We start from the raw sequence: 19,670 nt of genomic DNA, 5'->3' as shown, positions 1-19,670 counted from the left end.
GTGTGTGTGTGTGTGTGTGTGTGTGTGTGTGTGTGTGTGTGTGTGTGAGAGTGTGTGAGATCTCACAGCTGCATGGAGGGGAGAGTAACCCCGTGACCTATCAGCGCGTCCCCAGTTCACGGCATGGCTAACTTCCGAAGGAGAGAATGTCAAAAGTAATGTGTTCGAACCATTCTTCTTCTCCCTCCCTAAATGGAAGTATCTTTCCCTTCCCCGTTTATAAAGAAGCTTTCTCACTTATAAATAACTTCTGCATTTCCTCTTACGTGTCCATCACTGCGTCAAAAGTTATCTTAAATTAGTAAGTCGCCAACTTGCAGAAAGGAGGAGGGCCCACGGGTGAAGAAGGAAGATTAGTGCACATGAACGAACCAGGCAGTAAAACAAAGCATTCATCAGGGAAGACGGCACTTGTCCACCCAGCGCCAAAGAGAACAGGCGTCGAGGCGAGAGGGGCCCTCTCCGCCGCCCCCGCGTCGAAGGCAGATTTGCTGCCGAAAGCACTGGTCTGACTTCAGACACCGGACAACTGCCCGATCCACACTGCCTCACCCGTCCGCGGACAAGTGTCCCGCGTCCGCCTCTGCACACCTTACACGGTACAAGATCCTCAAGCGTCTCTACCCCCGTCCTGCCCATCTGGTGTTACGGGCGCAAAACCGCACACCGCAGTTTCTTGTTTTCAGTTGGCCTTGATCCGCACAACCTCACTTTACTCCATCCTTGGTCCCATTTCCTTTTGCCCTTAGACACGTCTAGGTCAACAACAACAAAAACAAAGCACGCTAGTGGCGATACAAGCAGCTAGCCTTTCTGGAGAACCTTCACATCTTCCTCCAGGCGATCTCCTTTTCATCCTCAAAAGCAGCCTAAAGCACGGGGAGGGAGGGGAGGCGCGGGGGCAGGGGCCGTCTTCCCCGCTGATTCGGAAAAGGCGGCGTGCAGTCATTTTAGTCACTTGCCAAGGTCCCCAGAAAGCTCAAGGGTCAGGTCAACACTAAGGTCTGATTCCAGAGCTTAGCCCTTAACACTCATGCCACGCCATTAGGTCGACTCGTATGAAACTGCACTTTTGTGGGTTCACACGGACAACTTCCCCAGGTTCGGCCTTCCGCACCACAGAGGGCAGTGCTGTGGCCGGGCCCGCACGTGTGCAGAGGACTCTCCCGTGTCCCCCCACGGACGCCTCCCCCGTCCACGCTCTACTGCCGACCACACAAGGAACCGAATTCAACTAGAGTAGTATTCTCCAGCCGGGACTGCTGCTGGGAGTTAAGAGAGGAGGCGTGTGCAGGGGGAGAGGCGAGCGGGCGAGGAAGCCGTGAGGACGGCGCTCCAGGAGGACGCACCTTCGGTACACGTACGGACAGGGTGGGGCGTGTGTGTTAACACACAGTTCACACTTCTCCACGAGAGGCCGTGACCGGCCGACAGCAGGCAGGACACGTGCCACACAGTGTTTCGGGCCTTGTACAGAGCCACACACTCCAGAAGTTCCTAACGTAGAGAAATCAATTCTTGTAAAAGAGACGTCCGGGAAAAGAAACACCAACTTGTCCTCCTTTAGACGACACGCAGCACTTTCACACGGCAGAAACGTTTCACCGTCTCCCAAGCACTTTCTGGAAGTTCCCCGTGTGATCAACTACAGAGAGGCACCACCCACCTACATGGTCCCCGGATTCATGCCCGACGTCATTTACGATCCATACCCGCTGAGACACAGATTGATCGTGTTTTCAAAGACATATACATGTGGAAATAAATACCCTGACTCGTGACATTTAAACCCATTTACAACTACAGATACCGAGAAACACACTCTCTCCGTCAGAACACTCCTGAGAAAACTCAAAAGGTCGAACCAGTGTGAAGTAAATGGGACGTAAACGTAAAGCAACTTAACAAAACACAGTATTATTCCAAAAAAGTCTCTCTCGCCCGTGAAGTCACGTAACGGTTTATGTGACGTAACTGCAGTCCCCGTGATGAACCGCAGACACTTAGTGATCCCTCCCTCTCCGTCCCTGGTGATCTCTGACTGGTCCTAGCAGTATCGCCGGTAAAGGCACAAGGACTAGTTTTAGGAAGACAACTTCCACAGACAAGCGCGCTCTGATGTTCGGCACAATGCGCATTTTTAGAAGTAATAATTAGTTTGTTTTAAAACTGCAGTTCTCGGAGCGCCTGGATGGCTCCGTCGGTTGGGCGTCCGACTTCGGCTCAGGTCATGATCTCGCGGTCCGTGAGTTCGAGCCCCGCGTCGGGCTCTGTGCCGACAGCTCAGAGCCTGGAGCCTGTTTCGGATTCTGTGTCTCCCTCTCTCTCTGACCCTCCCCCGTTCACGCTCTGTCTCTCTCTGTCTCAAAAATAAATAAACGTTAGAAAAAAAATTAAAGCTATAGTTCTAGTCATCTAGGGGGTAAAATTTAAAAACACTCCATCTGCTTTGGAACTGGGCTCCAAATCCATTTCTAAACTACACAGGAATGTGTCACCCTAACTGTGACTAAGTGTTTATCTAAAGAACCCTTACTCAATCGGGTTCCTAATGAATTCACTCAACGTGACTCCAAATCACTTCTCCCGTTGGAAAACAAGCCACACTGACAGAAGGATTTATCAAAACATCGACAGGTTACCACAAAAGCACCACAGAACTTTAAAACCGATTTCCACACGGGAAATCCGAGTCCTCTGAGCAACAAGAAGTCAAGTCACGACGTGTTCCCTAGAATGTGTTTAAATACCCTGCATCGTGGCTTGAGACGAGTCTGTCTTGTGCACATAGATCCAGTGACCGCAGTTTCCATCACGTACATGTGGACAAACTGGAGGAACCAAGGTAGCTAAAATTAAGCACTGTTTACAACAAACCAGTGTGACAACAACAGAAACAATCCCTAGACGAATTCACTCCCTTCGCATTCACTCCCTGGACGAGCTCAGAGCCCTCAGCGGTTGTGACGGGTTAAACGGTGTCTCCCCAGAAGGGAGGAGACGGAGCCCTAAGCCCCGGTGCTCCAGAGCATGCCCTCACCAATCGGGTCACGACAGACGGGACAGGTCACGAGGGCTCACGGCGCAGGAGGCAGGCCTGGCTCCCCAACGGGGAGGCCGCCCGGGGAGAACCCACGGGGGCATCCCGGCGGGGACGGAGCGACAGGTGCACGCCGTCCTCACAGTCCTCAGAGGAACCGGGCGTGCGGACACCACCCTTTCACACCTGCGGCCTCCAGAACCACGAGACAGCAAGGGCTTGCTGTTTAAGCCACCAGGTGGGTGGTGCCTTGTCACAGCAGTCCTGCTCAGGGCTCCAGACAGTAGCCTCCTGGAGGTCGGTCTTTTCACAGAAGCCACTGAGCAGCACGAAAGCAGTCACTAAGTGCCCGTGCACCGACCTCGAGACTAATAACCGTCGTGGTAAATTACAGTAAAGTTGCAAGAAGGTTTCAGAATGTACCTAATTCTCTACAAGTACACTTACACATTTAGACTTCAGTCATTTCTAGATTAACAGAAAATTGACATCACAGAGAAAGAAGTTTCACGGTGAAAATAACTACAAATTTTCCAGGAACCAAATAATGAGTTACCACTAGAACATCTCGAGAACCAAAAAAATACCAAAAAATTACCACTAGAACATCTTGACCACCACCAAAATAATAATAATTCTGCTTTTCCAAACGAAAGGCTTAATCTGCACTGCTCATGCACAGAAACATCACACCTAAAGAAATAACCCACTTTAAAAAAAAAAAAAAAAGAGCAAACCCACTTTTGCAAAAGTACTAAAGGAACCTATGAGAACTAATTCCCTTCCTCGCTGGTGTCTCAAGCCCCCAGCTCTGCCCCACCCCCCACCCTGCCAGAGGCCTTTTTTGACCCAAGATTTAAAGAATTTTACTACAGCTGTAAAACTACATTTAGAATTCACTCACCTAGAAAATAACACCACCGTAGGTCTCGAAAGCCACAAAACATTTAAACTCCTCTAAAAACTTTCTCTAGACCACCAGTGCCTTTGATCTGCAGACAATCTGCAATCCCTCCAGACGCACCCTACCTCTGGCTCTGAAAACAGACTAGAAAATGACCCTCTGCACCGAGGCTCCGCTCTCCCAGATCTGGCCAGCGGCTCGGGGGCCAGCGGGAGAGGGCCTGGCTGTCCCCTCTCGAACCTGAAGCGGCCCCGCGACACGCAGCTGGCCGGGCACAAGTGCGAGTGGCCCAGCGCTGGGCCTGCTGCTCACCCACGTGTACCCATCCATTCAGGAAGGGGTGTGAGTGTGTGTGTGTGAGTGAGTGTGTGTGTGTGTGTGTGTGTGTGTGTGTGTGTGAGGGAGTGACGCTGCTCAAGTATCTAGAAAGCCCTGAGCAAAGTGCAAAGACACAGAAGCATGCCCACCCCACCCCCAAACCTACCCGCATGGCGGTCTTCACCCTTGCCCTCAATCAGTATCACGCTGGGCCGATCCCAGAATTTTGAAAACAAGGAATAACAAATTCAGAAGCATCCCCGTTTAAGAACTTGAGAAGCAATACGCTAACTAATTTGGATGTAAATTTAAAAAGATAAAAAATGAAAATTAAGAACAAAACAAAAAAGAAAGAACTTGAGAAGCAAAACATACCTCCACACACACTAGACTTAAAACCCTGAGAAACGATTACAAAAAGGATGATCTTTCCCATTACATTCAAAGCAATGACAGAAAGCCTCTGAGTCTAAACATCGCAAACAAAAACTCCCTCACGTCTTAAATAACACACCTAAGTCAGTGGATTCCACCAGTCTGTCTGCACCACAACTGGCACCGGGTCGGCAACACCAAAGGGTTTACGGTGAAACGGACCGGTACAGACTCCGGAAGTCTGGAGTCCGGACCAGTAGAGACGACGCTCCGGAAGGAGGGCTCCCGACACACTGGGAACGTTTACCGCCACGCCCGCCCACCCACCCAAGACCCCTCCACCCAGGACTCCAATGCCCCCGGCCACCCTCCACCACCCTTCAGCATCTCACAAAGGAACAAAAACCAGAAATGTAACTTTTATGCAACCAACTTAAATTCGCTCCAAAACCTTGGATTTTGCTCTGCATATTGACAGGTTTATTGTAACAAGTACAAATCAAATATATATACGTACATACATATACGTACGTATATATATACGCACACGCATACATACACATATAGACATAAATGATTTTTGAAGCTCATTTCTAGTATGGATATAACTTCTCTGAAAACAGCCAAGGATCTCCAAATAAGCCCTAAGTCCCGAGCCTTCCTGCTTCCTGCCTGCAGAAGAACACGACCCGTCCACACCCCTGCTCCCTGCTCGGCGTGGGGCTCTCCTGCCGCTCCGCCCGTGGTCCCCACACTGGCTCCTGGCAGGCGGGGCCACGCTCACAGCTTTGCACCCTGGGAAAGGCCACCTAGCTACCCTGTGAAGGGCCCAACGTCAACGTCCACAGGCAGCTCGGTATTTGATTATTAAGATGTTAAGAGTGTTAGGATATTAAGGACACTGGAAGCCCACCGCACATGCAGGCAAGGCCGAGAGGCACTGGAACGAGAGCTAAGGGCTCACCCATCAGGCTGGACATAGGGGATGCTGGGTGCGACACAGATTTATCATGGCAATTCAGAAACAAGATCAAGGAGGGGGGGAGCGGGGGAAGTTTCAAAGTGGCTAAGTATCTTTGGTCAGAAATACAAAAGTGAGATAAAAGGGGCCCGACTGATAGCCTACAATTCCGGGGCACGGGCCTGTCCACATTCTTCAGTCGCCCCCCAGGTCGGGGGACCACGAGGCCTGCCCGCTGTAGACTGAAGGGTAAAGTCTGGGCCCACCATGGCTGCAGTTCACTGCAAAGTGAAAATTCATCTTGCGACGTGCTTTGGTTCTATGTATAGACCTCTTCGAAATGTCTGAACCAGGAAGACTGGATGAAAATGTAATACTATGAAATATGCTTTTAACGTTTTTGAAAAGTCCAACAAATTGACTAAATGTATCTTTAAAAAAACTACGCTGTTTCATATCGTTAGCCATCTTTCTTAAGGGGGGTCTCACCTCTCCAATGAGACTGTCGCCTGTTTCGGTGGGGACCACGGTGAGGTGCCCACAGCGCTTAACACAGTGATGTGCACCACACACGTGTTCAAACGTACCTGCTAAATGCCACTCTAAAGGGTCTTCTCACGTAGAAACACACACAGACGACACGAACAAGTACAATAACGGGAATTTACTGGAGAAACCACAAGAATGAAGGCAGCTAACACAACAAATCCAGGGTTTAAAAGCCCTTTAATTTTGAGGGTCTTCAATTATAAGCTAAGGTTCCACAAGAACTGAAGCATCTCGCAGAACTAAAAACTAAATATCTTAAATATCTTATCCTAAACAGGTATGAGAACTGTCCTGATGAGTAGTGTGCTTCTAAGAACTCTAATACTTAAATTTTAAAAGCAGCTAATCTACTGGCTGGGTCAATTTTTGTCATCTCTGGGGGAGGAAAAAACACGGCCAGGCACAGATTCAGGGCGCCTACCCCGTGCACCCCCACACACCCCCCGCCCCAGGCACCCCCGCGGCCAGGGCTTCGTGGAAAGGCTCGTCATCGACATCGATGTGCAACGGGCAGATGAGTTGCTGAATGCTGAACACCTTTCATTTATCGCCCGGAACTTATCCAAAAAGTAGTCTGATGTTCTATTTACCTCAGATAAAAATCATAACGTTAAGAATAAGAATAGGACCCCCTCCCCTGCTCATGCTGTCTCTGTCTCAAAAATAAAAACGTTAAAAAAAAATTTTTTTTTTTTTTTTTAAAGGGGTGCCTAGGTGGCTCAGTCGGTTGAGCATCCGACTTCGGCTCAGGTCATGATCTCAGTTTGTGAATTCGAGCCCCGCATCGGGCTCTGTGCCGACAGCTCGGAGCCTGGAGGCTGCTGTGGATTCTGTGCCTCCCCCTCTCTCTGCCCCTCCCCTGCTCATGCTCTGTCTCTCAAAAATAAATAAAAACATCAAAAAAAAAAATTTTTAAAACAACATGTATAGGACCATCCAAAGGGAAAATAAATATTTTCAACTTTTTTTTGGACAAAACAAAGAATTCTCCAAGTAAAATTAACCGCACATTTGAAAAATACAACAGTATGATTTTCACCCAGATGAAAACTGAAAGTCAGATTACTTTTCTCGGCACTGTGACTTTATCACAAGTGACCGCAGACAAAGGAGCACGGGCCCGGGGCGGGCAGGGACCGTCCGGCAGGGACCCGCGGCCCCCAGGCTGGCAGTCTGCTGTGGCGCGGGCTGCGCTCCCCCTCTGCCCTCGCGCGTGTTACCTTGGCACCAGACTTCCGCCTGCTTGTCTTCTTCTTACCTTGTCCTGTGTACCTTGGTATCTGAGCATGAGAATAAAATGACATTTTACCACAAAGCATAAATCTGCAAAAAGAAACTAATTCATCACCAAACTAACAAAGCTTCCGATTAGCAAAGTTCTTAAAACTGGAAACCTGAATCAATCTGTTCCTTTTAGAGGCCCACTATTTTTTTTTCTTCTCTTGCCTTAACTCTCTTCCTCAAGTGCTTCAACCCACGGGGAACCGCTGGGCCTCACGGCTACCCGGTCACCCGTCCACACCGCGGCCGCAGCCCGCCCCACGGCAGCTGTGCGGGCAACCGCTCCTCCGGGCCCCACCGGGCCCGGCTTCCCGAAGCTTCCTCGGGAGCACACGGCACGGGCTCCGAAGGTCGGGCTGCCCCCAGGCCTGACCACGACTTCCCAGGGTCCCCGGGCCCCTCTGTGGGCTCCCGGACCGGTAAGGCACCTGCTCTAAGACACAGGCTCTCCTTAGAGGCCAAAATGATTCCGGGAGCACCGAGCCGTAAAGGAAAGCAGGTGAGTGAAAGGTGGGGAAAGTGCCAAAACTCCGAGTCCACACGTCAGCGCCGCCGGGAACCGCGTTCCCACCATCGGAAGGCCTCCCGTTGACACGAGTCGGCCGTGGCACCGGGAGCGGCCACGGCCACCCGGAGCACGGAGGACCGCTCTCTCAATCACCCTTCAAAACGACATCACTGTCCTGTGAGCCCGTGGGGCAACGTTCCCCCGCCAGCTAACTTCAACGATCCTCAGCAAAACTCCTAGATCTTGAAACTTAAGTCTGTGCACAGAGAGTAAGAACATGCGAAAGGCTTTGCTATCTTATCCTGAAGACACACCGCGTGCAGAAGTCGGTGCTGCTAACTGGCTTTAAAAAAATACTGCTACTCTGCTAAAAAGAGAGCGTCCAGAGAGCTCAATGCCGTGGCGCTAAGTGTTCTGGAATATGCATTAATTTGAACCCCTTCACAGCCAGACATCTTCACAGAAAGCAGTGCTGCTCTGGCAGCTGGCAATTCATTTAAAGGGTCTTCTTAAACTCACTCACAACCTCGTTCTCTCGGTTGCTGTGGTTACGGCCTCCCATGAGCATCAAGGGAAAACCTTCCCCACAGAAAAAGCTCACCAGACCTCGGGGAGAGGGGACCGCTACGCACGGGATGACGGCCCCTTCCCGCGGCGGGAAATAAAGCACCAAACCCTTTGGCCTCCAAACCGAAAAAATGAAAAGGAGCAGCCACATCCAAGAACCGGCGACAACACAGCAGGGACCGCTCACGGTTTCTGAGCCCGGGCATCTGAGAGAGAGAAACCCCCCTCTACCACGTCCGGCCCCTACACGTCGCCTCACCTGGAACCACCCGCACAGCCCCTCCAGCGCGTCACCCTAACCCTGCGGGCTGGAGATCAGAGCGACGGTCCCAACGCCACCCGACCCGACCCCACCCCGGCTAGGACTGGCCGGTTCCACCGGTGCGCGCTGCGCCCGACCGGTCACGGGGCGGCACGCTCCCGAAGCATCCTGCTTCTGCCGCCCTGTTGCCCCCGGCTTCCAGTCCCAGGGTCCCGCTCTAGTCTCGTCCAGGGTGCCAAATCCCTGAGACCGGAAGGCCTCGGCTCAACAACCCATAGCCGCCCCCTACGCACGCAGCCAGAACAAACGTACGTTCGTATGAATCCTCCAAATGGCTCGCTAACATAAAACCCTTGTAATTTACCATCCAAACTGGTCCCCCCGTCTGCGATATTCAACACAACGATATCCTGGAACCGCAGTCTGGAACCTAGTACCCTCAAGCCAGGAATTTATAAGCGAAGAGTAAGTAAATGTCCTGGTCAGCTGAGGAAGAAGATGTTCCAAGGACCAAACTGAGGAAGAAGATGTTCCAAGGACCACATGAGCCCACAGAGCCCCCAATTCTGTTATTCAACAGCATATTCCTCTCCAGGACACAAAATTCAACACAGTCCCAACCAAGGGAAATCATCTGTAAAACCACAGGCTGCATCAGGGGAAAGACGCGTCTTCGCGAAACTATGCAGCGCTGGCGTCAGTCACGCGACGGGAGAGACAGCAGCAGAGTCCCCGCGGCCGGCTCACCTTGCTGGGACTGCTGTGTGCGCTCGTCTTGCCGTCCGGTGACTTCGGTGGAGAATGCACATCAGAGAGATCTAGCGCACCCTAAAACATTTCACAGTTTAAAATTAAAACAGATTCAGAGCAAAACATAAACATACTAATTATGCCTCAACGGAATTGTAGCATTTAGAACTACTACAGGACGTCGGTGTTTTTGTAATTATCGTAAATATTCGTATGAGATTTTCCCCAATTTTGCTACAGCAGAAACAAAACGAAACACACTTAGATCCCAATCACCTAAGTATTTCGCTCAATGACCTTGACCCAGTCTCCCCCCACCCCCCCGCCCCCGCCCAGCCCGTGCACGTGAACCCGGCCCGTGAGCCACAGCCACGCTTCCAGACTCGCTTCCCTACCCCGCCGTGTCTCCATCGTATCAACGAGCAACTCTCATGAGTCGCCCTCTTCGACGACCACGCCCCTCCCTTCCTCCTCTCTGAGCCCGGTGCCCCTCCAGCCCTGTCGCCGCCCGTCACCACCCACGTCCGCGTCATACAACCACCGTCTGCAGGGCATGGCCGGTCAGCTCTCGGCGCTACGCTAAACGCGAAGGAGGAATTCTGCCATGTTTCTTGAACGGAAATCACCTCCTGAAATTCACCCGCTCCATCATCCCAAGCTCTGTGCGCCGTATGCGTGTTAAACATCGGTCACTTTGCCACAAGAACCCTTCCGACAACTGCAGCTTTTAAACGCGAAAACACGCTGCGCTTCACACCTTTGCTCCTCCGGCGGCCCCGTGACGTCGAGTCACGGCGTCGCCTTCTCCCAGGCTGACCGCCTCACCTCACCTCGGCAAACTTCTCTTCTTCCCGATTACCCTCCAAGGCCCTAGCCCTCTGCCAAGATATTAGCTCACTCGGTCTGGCTGCTTCTTCCCTCACGGGGGATCTTTTCCTGCCCGTTTGTCTCTGTGTTTACAGCCACCGTCCTGGTCGAGATCCGCCTTCCCCCCATCTCGCCATCTAACCTTCCCAAACGTGTACGAACGTGTACCTCCCGTGTACGCAAGTCTACAAAAGCTCCCCACTGACGTGAACGCCCGATCTGTTAAGAATGCCTGTCCCCAACAGAGGCCTGACGTGAGGAGAGAGGGCCGGGCCACAGCAGGCACGGCCACAGGCAGGTGGGGCCAGGGCTCAGCTCCAACGGCAGCCAGCGGGGAGAGAGGACGAACAGGGGCAACATCCCAAAAGGCAGAGTGGAAGAGAGGCTGGGAATGAGAAACTCCCCGGCCGGATGCGGGGGTGAGGTACCGCTGCAGGGGCACAAGGCATCAGAAGGCGAGAAAGCAAAAGCCACTTTCAAGGACGAGCAATCTGCCTCAAGCTCAAGGTCCCACGTTTCAAAAAAGGACGTAAGGCCAGAAAGACGAGTCGACGCGTCAAGACTGAGGAATCTGGACGCTGCCTGGCTGCCATCACACGGTGACTGCAATTTCCAAAGAGGAAAGGAACAGATAAAGAGCTGAGCTTCAACACGGAGCCGGCAAGAGCGAAGGGTGCAGACCGAGCGCCGAGGGCACCCGCAGGTGCCGCTGAGCTGGACGGGGGCGACCGCGAGGTGCTCCCGGGGAGGACAGGGCTCACCAGGGGCAGTGCAGACCGGCGAGTGCGGGACTCCACGCGGGGGCACATCCGACACCCTCTGCCAAATCAACTTAAAGTCCCGGGCGAGGATGCGGGCCCGGCAACGGGATTCTTCAGGTGGTTTAAAATGCAATTTGGGTCAAGGCATCACTAACTGAGTTCAGTGGGCTTAATCCACGGCTGGTTTTCTTCCCCGGCGTCAGAAGTCAAAGATTAATTTTAAAAAAACCTACCATTTTTTATTTCACTATATAAATGACACGCTTCCTCTCAAAGTTATGAACACTAGTGAATGACAGAAGAGCCAAAATGGACACCCGGGAGTTCCCTACTTTAAATATGAACTTGACTCCGGATTTATTTGTGTGCACCCACACGCACACGCACACACGAAGTACACACCCCAATATTAAGAGGGGAAAAGTAGCAGAAAGTAGGTATCTCGCAGCAGTCTCCGACCTCGTGGCGCCACGGAAGCCACGGAAGGGCGTCTCCGGGCCCGTCCGACAGACCGCGGCCGTGACACGGGCTAGGCTGATCGGAGAGGCGCCGGGGCCTCCGGTCACGACGACGGAAGAAGGCACCGCTGAGTTTCCATTTTCAGACCGAACCCACTAGGACAGAGAGCTCTGACCGGGTCCCGGCTCGAGGCCGACCCCCCGTCCACAGCACACAGAGCTGGCCGGTGACGGCGGCTTCGGGCGGGACAGGGAGTCCTCCTGACAGAGGGACCGACCGAGGCCACCAGGGGAGAGGCAGCTCCTCGGAGCGGGACCGAGGAGGCACAGGCACACGACCGACACACACAGAGAAGTGGGGGGCGAGAGCTGGGGCTGCGCGGTCACGCGGGAGGAGGCGGATTTCTGTGTCTCGTGCGGCTTCCGCTCGGTCAGAAGATAAAGCCGGTTTTTTCACACAGGACTCAGACGCCCGAGTGAGCTGACCAGGCGGGGATGTTTGTGAGGGGCTGGAAATCCTGGTTTCGAGCCGGGAGGAGGCGCTGAGCTGGATGTGGGGAGTCCTCCAGACGGGAACGGTAACAACACGAGACACGGCGGCAACACAGGCCAAACCTTACAAGACCTCTACGTGCCCGGACGACCTCGGTCCTCACCACGACCCTCGAGGCTCCTTTCTAGTCTCTCCGTCTCCTAGGTGAGGACCCAGCGCGCGTGAAGGGTGAGCGACCTCCGGGAGGTGACCCCAGCAGCCCGGCTCCGCGTCCGAGCCAAGGCTGGCGCGTGAGGGAGGGACGGCGAACCAGAGACGACGACGACGACGCGGGTGGCTGGCACTGCAGGGAGATGGACCGAAGGGCGACCCGGAAGGAAAGAGGAGGGCAGGCAGACAGACACGGCTCACCACCACCCACCGGCCCAGGAGAGAGCAAGAAGCGAGACGGTCTGGAGTTGGTTAAGTTTACGCGACTTCTTCTTCGCCACTAGCTGGTACGACGCCCATCCCATGATAAGCACCACCAGACACTGGGGAAACAACTACAAACGAGTGAAATTACACCCACAAGCCGAGCGACAACGTGGGCTCTGCGTGGGTGACTTGCTCACCCACCGGGACGCGGGTCTCACCGGGACGCGGGTCTGCTTCCTGCCGCTCGGAGCACCTTCCCGGTCCCGTCCCCTCCTGTCCTCCCGCAGCAAGATGGGGTTTAACGACTGGAAACGACCGCTGCCCCCGGGGCGCCCGGGGGGGCTCAGCCGGTTAAGCGTCCGGCTTCGGCTCAGGCCATGATCTCCCGGTTCATGGGTTCAAGCCCCGCATCCGGCTCTGTGCTGACAGCTCAGAGCCCGGAGCCTGCTTCCGATTCTGTGTCTCCCTCTCTCTCTGCCCCTCCCCTGCTCATGCTCTGTCTCTCTCCCACCCTCTCTCAAAAATAAGTAAACACTGAATTAAAAAAGAAACCAGTGTCCCCTTTAACTAACCTTCCTGCTCGTAAAATGCTCAGAACCAATCGCTTACTGGATACTCCCTCTGGTATCAGGAGCGTCACGTCGACGTCTGTTTCCTTACGTGAGCGCATTCCAGCTTGAATAGCTCTCAACTCTTCTAGTCCAAGAAACGTTCTCATATCTTATCTTTTCATTGGAAGTGTCTGTTAGGCCTTACACGTAACAGGTGCTCAGTCAGGCTTTCCTGATGTTCAAAGATCCTAACAGAAAATAAACTCTGAGGCTGTGTACGTGGCAGTGCGCAACCCCCACAACCTTACCTATAAATCCGGGACTCGTGGGACTAAAAGCACACCATTAGCCAGGTGTCTGAGACGACTACCATACCATCCACGTCTGTGAGACAGCGTCTTTACGTAAAGCTAACGTTTGCAAATAGAAATCAGACCATTAAGCTCATTAGTGGGATTTCTCAACAAAAGGAGTAAGAACACAGAAGCTTGAAAATGTCCAGAAACTAAGCATGACCAACAGCTTCACCGGCTCTATGTCTCTTTCTCAAAAGCTTTTAAGTTCGAAGTGTCGTTAACCAGCCTCTACTGTAGCCCTGTTGTTTGAAATGGTAACCAGACAGCGGCTAACGACAAGCACAGTGTCCTCCACGCTGCGCGTGCACTAACTCCTGCATCAGGCTCTGCGATGCCCATGAGGCGGCCTCTCCCCCCACCCCACACAGGAGCCACTGGGGAGGGACGGCTCACCTAGAGCCAACGGCTAGCGGGTGGACGAGCCGGACCCCGCTCCAGGGAGCCTGGCCCCTGACCCCAACACCCCCACGTCCGTCTACACAACGAGTGCAGCTCCAGACTGGGAGCTACCACTTCTCCGATCCTCCTCAACATGTGCGTTTATACAATCCGAGTGTGTTTCGTTTTGCTTTAAGGGAACAGCTTTTTTCCGTTTAAACTCTGATTCGCTATGTATGCAAACACGTGTGTGGCTCTGCTGAGCAGCCAATACTTAAAATAGAAAAAGATAACGGAGGCTAGGACTGTACTCACCTCCCCATTGGTTGATCCTTTTTCTTTCTGTTGACAACGTCTGATCACTTCTAATAATAAAGGTCCACCCACAGTACCTTCTGCTTCAATAATACCTAGGTCTCGGGCTAAATTCTCTCGACCGTCAAGACCTTGAAACTAGGGCAGAAAGAAGGCGTGAGAAGTAAGATATAAACTGCACAAAAGTATGCAAATTACTTTCAGAGATTAAAGAAAAATATTTTTGAAACTGAAAGAGATCTCTAAACTCAGAGAGACCATTTTTCTAACAAATAAAATGCTTATTTAAAAAAAACTATCTAGGGGCGCCTGGGTGGCTCAATCGGCTGAGCCTCTGACTTTGGCTCAGGTCATGATCTCACAGTCTGTGAGTTCGAGCCCCACATCGGGCTCTGTGCTGACAGCTCGGAGCCTGGAACCTGCTGCGGATTCTGTGTCTCCCCCTCTGTCTGCTCCTCCCCCACTCACACTCTGTCTCTCTCTCTTTAAATTTAAATAAACTTGGGGCGCCTGGGTGGCTCAGTCGGTTGAGCCTCCGGCTTTGGGCTCAGGTCATGATCTCGCGGTCCGTGAGTTCGAGCCCCGCGTCGGGCTCTGTGCTGACAGCTCAGAGCCCGGAGCCTGCTTCAGACTCTGTGTCTCCCTCTCTCTCTGCCCCTAACCCACTCACATTCTGTCTCTCTCAAAAAAAAACAAACATTAAAAAAATTTTTCTTTTAATTATCTCTTTCCTTTACCAAGTCCCTACACCCAAAGTCCCCATTAAAGTCCCCATTAATGGGTGTCGTCAGGCCACAAAAGACTCCTTTCAAAGTTCTATGAGGCAGCACTGGAACCAAGTAGCTGCAGCGCAGACGGCTTTTATGAAAAACAGATAATCAACTACCAAAGAAATCTCTACGCAAGACACTGCAAATTGTCAAATTTCATGAAGTTTCGGCTTAACCGAACCCACTTGTGACGGAGACAGTTTCAAACGGTAGACGCAAAAGTCATCGTTCTTACTGTGCTAGTTTCAGGCTGAAAAACGGCCAAGGTGAAGTCAAGGTTGAAAAACTGAAGAAATTCTGCAACAAGACCAGCCACCAGCCGGCCTGCAAAAAAGCGAGAGCTGATGAGCAGATGCCTCCCCTCCGGGAACCCCGAAGCCTCCTCGCGGACACCATGAAATAAGACCGACCCACTGATGGGAAAAACGAGGCTTCTAAACCGTTTCACCGCAAACTGATCTGAGAGGAACACGTTCACGCAATGAAAATCTCAAGTCTCCTCGTTTTTCTCGTAGGATCATCAGTTTGGAGCCAACTGTTAATCAGACAACTTGACATTTCACAGGTGGGCTCGAGCGTTCCGCTCCTTAGAGAGCGCTTTTAGCCAACAATTTCCCATGACCGATGAGATTTAAACAACTTAACAGTTGTTCAATAAATGGCAATTTTAAAGTGAGGAGTTGTAAGAATCACAGACCTCAAAAAACATCTCAAACCCCTGCTCTCTCTGAAACGGAGCCATCATTTGAAAATCCGGAGAGAGACAAAACAAACAAGAACCAGCTGAACATCTTACCATCTCTTGTGTTCAAGAACTTTCTCAGGCTCTCATTGACTAGTGGAGTTTTGTTCTGTTGAAAAACGAAACACTGTGTCATGTGTTTATCCTAAAAACAACTACGACATGTGGTTTAACATTTAATGTTTTGGCAAAGATATAAATGAGATATGGTCACTCGCAAAATTACGGTCAAGCCCATTCCAAAACTCTTAAGTACTATAAAAACTCTTCCGTACTACTTAATGTTTCAAACTTAATTAAATGAAACTATACGTGAAATGTGTATTTATTTATAATTGGTGGGGTGCCTGGGTGGCTCAGTGGGTTGAGCATCTGACTTCAGCTCAGGTCATGATCTCGTGGTCTGTGAGTTCGAGCCCAAGTCGGGCTCTGTGCTGACAGCTCGGAGCCTGGAGCTGCTTCCGATTCTGTGTCTCCCTCTCTCTCTTCCCCTCCCCCGCTCACGCTCTGTCTCTCTCTCTGTCAAAAATAAGTAAACATTAAAAAAAATTTATTTATAATTGGTAAACATTTCATAAACTGCTTATTAAACTACTTCAGGGCCTAGATCTTCAAGCACTCCTGCAAAATGACATTACATTTACTTACAAAAACAACTGCTTATTATTCCAAACACGTGAAGCTGACATTTTGTCGCCGGGCACATCCACCATTTATAGCACGCTTTCAGTGAGCGGGACTCAAATTACACACACACTTGCTACTCCCCGCTCGTCAGCAGTATGTGAGATGATTTTCCGCAGTGCACGGGCCAGCTTATTTCTGTCATTACACGTTTATTCGGATACAGGAAAAATACTTGTGGGTCACCCCAGCTTCCTTAAGCAGACTGAACTACAGGTGTAACGGGGGCCTCACGCTCCACCAACGGGACTGTAAATGGTGCAATCGCTTGGGAAAGTAATCTGGCCATGTTTTCAAAAGCTAAAACTACCCCTGCCCTATGACCCATCTGTTGGTATTTTCTCGAAGAAAAGCACGGATCCAAGCAAAGACGTGCACGTGAACGTTCACAGAAGCCCCGTTTGTAAGAAACCTGGCAACAAGTCAAAAGTTCATCCCCAGGTGAGTAAACAGCCACGTGACCACACAGCGGGCACTACGCGGGAGGGGGATGGGACCAGCCAGCAGCACAAAGGACATGAAGCATCTCGAAGCATCTCGAAGCATCACGCGGAATGAACGCAGCCAGGTCGAGGAAGAAAGGAGCCTATGCTGCAGGATTCCACTTGAATGGCACAGGCATGGATGCACTTACAGGCCTCACAGGCATGGCACTTACAGGGCTGGGAAGGGTGTTGCAAAGAGGTCTGAGGAAGCTTTCGAGGGTCAGGACACGGCCACTCTCTTGACTGCCTCGTGGTTGCATACATTTGTTAAAATGTAACACGTTGTACATTTAAGTATGTTGAATTTACAGTGGGTCAATTCTCTCAATAAAGTTGTTTTTAAAACACCAAAGATAAGGAAGGGAAAGAAGACAAAGGTCCTTGGGGCGCCTTGGGGGGCTCAGTCGGTTGAACGTCCGACTTCGGCTCAGGTCATGATCTCGCGGTTCGTGGGTTCAAGCCCCGCGTTGGGCTCTGTGCTGGCGGCTCGGAGCCTGGAGCCTGCTTCCGATCCCGTCTCTGGTTCTCTCTGCCCCTCCCCTACTCATGCTCTGTCTCTGTCTCTCTTCTCTCAAAAATAAACATTAAAAAAAAAAAAGAACACGGAGGTCCTTAATAGGTTGGTCTAGGGAATTTTAAGACAGTGAGTCGACTGAAATATTTAAAGGAAGTGGAGGGTCAAGATCAGATGTGGCTAAAAACAGCCAATCGGGGAGCACTGTGGAGAAGGACTTCAGGAAGACAGCGAGGGACACGAGCAAAGGGGAGACTAGAGGGAAGGAATGGGCAAGGTGGAAGAGAAGTAGCTGCACACAGGCTAGGAGGGCAGCAGAGAACCTCAGACATCTCAGGTACAGTATGACACAGCCCGGCAACTCACTGGACACACAGAAAGAGCAGGGTCCAGGCACCTGTCTGGTGTCCCGCTTGGATACAGAGCTGTCCCCGTGAGCCCAATCGGTCTAGCAGGTGCTGTGACAGGTCTGAGGCTCACGCTATGTATCAAAGCTGCAGGGCCGAAGTCACTGCTGTGGCCGAGGTCATCGGGGAGAGAACACAGAACGAGAACCACCAGATAACGCGCCAGGGATTTAAGCGAGGTGCACAGGACAAAGATCACGCTAAAGGAACCAAGGAGGGGTCAAAAGGAAAAAAGAAGAAAACAGAAAAAAGTCCCAAAACTCCGGGGAGATTTTCAGGGAGAGAAGGATTAAGAATGCCAAATGCTGCAAAGAACTAAGATAGGTAAGAACTAAAATACAGTCAATAAGGAGATTCTTCTTGACCTCAGCAAAAGGAGTTACTTAGATATAGCAGATTTAAAACCAATTTAAATGGACTGAAGATGTTAATGGATTCAAGGATGCCTAGAACTTAAGAGATAAGACCTGCACGCTCTTTCCAAACTTGGCTGTGAGGGGAAGAGCCAGCGGGGTATTAAAAGCGGAACATGAGTCAAGCAAACAGTTAAGGGAGAGCCCAAAGACACAGCAAGCGGCTAAGGAGCTGAGAGTACCTGGAAGGCAAAACGCAAAGTGACCACTGATGGACGAGACAGAGCAGGAAGGAAAGAGGCACAGATAAATACAGATGCGGGCAAGCTTTTCCTGGGCTGAGCGACAGACAGATGGGGGCGGGGCACACACCAATCATCAGGACTGGATGCTTCTATTTCCCTGTGAAGCAAGAAACGAGAGTGGCCGTGGAGAGTGGGGGGAACGGGAGGTGGAAGTCCGCGTGGGCCGAGCGGGAGGTGCTGAGCAAGGCGCAGGGCCTGCTCGGACCCGGCCGAGGCCGGCACCCAGCAGCCAGTCACAGCAGCAGGCCACGCTGGGTGACCGCTCTAGCACACACGTGCACAAGCAGGGAGGGGAGCAGTCTGCTGAGTTGAAGGACCTTCGTGGCTTTTCCCAGCGCAAGTATGGCTGGAAGGCGAGGCAGCTGCGGTTTCTGAGACACAGGCCACAGGGTCCAGACAAGTCAAGAACAGAGGGCAGCCGAGAGAAGATGGACACCTGGACAAACACAGAAGGGCCAGGAATCGAAGCGCTTCAGGAAGTTTGGGGGGGGGGGGGGGGCACAGGCACCTAAGTCTAAAGAGGTAAGGAGATTAGACGGATTTGCCACAGAGGACGGTGAAGACCCTGACCGTGGAGTGGCTGTCGCCGACCAGTTCCCGAATACTTATTCAGAGTGGTGGTGAGACTGTGTGCCCCCACCGGGCGGGTGTTCACAATGCACACTGACACAGTAAAGGTCCTGAAGGATCCTGCCGGGAACTCGCGGACCACGGAACCATTTCTTCAAGCGGCTCCTATGACCTTGTTTCCCAGACTTCCCCTACGGGAAGGGATCTGCACCACCTAAGATTTACCACCAGCCTCAGACTTACCGTGGGACCTTAACTTTCTTTAGATTACTCCAAACAATCTAAAATACAGGCAAAAAGAGAGTCATTTTGCCTCCCTTCCAATAGCAAAGAAATGTAATCCTTAATAACTCAAACTCCTCGCCGGCTACATGCTACTGTAAGCAGCATTTTAGAAAGATCTCTAAGTAATTAAAAATCAAACATCAACGAACAGGGTAATATTGAAATTTGTAGATTTCATACCTCTACTTTTTCTTGCTCTTCTAGGGCTAAAAACACAGCTGCTCGGAGTTCAGCCTTTTTTTAAAGGGGGTAAAGGAACACAAATGGTTTCAAGGCAATTTTCATGGCAAGAAGCGCACACATACGGCGTACGTTCCACGGGCGCCATCCCCACCGTCTAAAAGCCAAACAAGGAAAACCAACGGCGGGCAGGTACCGGCGGGGAGGTCAGGAGGCGCGCCGCGAGCTCTCTCCGCCGCCCCCCGCGTTCCCCCGGGGCCCACC

The 19,670-nt window shown here is 51.8% G+C and overlaps 1 protein-coding gene across 1 annotated transcript in view; it reads right to left on the bottom strand.

Annotated features, from left to right (window-relative positions):
* The window catches only part of CEP43 (centrosomal protein 43), a gene marked incomplete at its 5' end in the record, with an annotated part of 29,004 nt that extends 9,538 nt beyond the window's left edge, over positions 1–19,466 (bottom strand). The window contains 6 exons of the mRNA XM_049654680.1: positions 7,368–7,427; positions 9,513–9,593; positions 14,112–14,249; positions 15,117–15,205; positions 15,678–15,732; positions 19,407–19,466. Of these exons, the coding sequence (XP_049510637.1) occupies positions 7,368–7,427; positions 9,513–9,593; positions 14,112–14,249; positions 15,117–15,205; positions 15,678–15,732; positions 19,407–19,466 (483 nt within the window). The remainder of the gene's footprint in view (positions 1–7,367; positions 7,428–9,512; positions 9,594–14,111; positions 14,250–15,116; positions 15,206–15,677; positions 15,733–19,406) is intronic.
* Between the last annotated feature and the right edge of the window lie 204 nt (positions 19,467–19,670).

The sequence above is a fragment of the Panthera uncia genome, assembly GCF_023721935.1.
Source record: "Panthera uncia isolate 11264 chromosome B2 unlocalized genomic scaffold, Puncia_PCG_1.0 HiC_scaffold_24, whole genome shotgun sequence".
In the NCBI taxonomy this organism is placed as follows: Eukaryota; Metazoa; Chordata; class Mammalia; order Carnivora; family Felidae; genus Panthera; species Panthera uncia.
The sequence above is the reverse complement of the archived record's forward strand: the minus strand, read 5'-3'. Positions and strand labels throughout refer to the sequence as shown.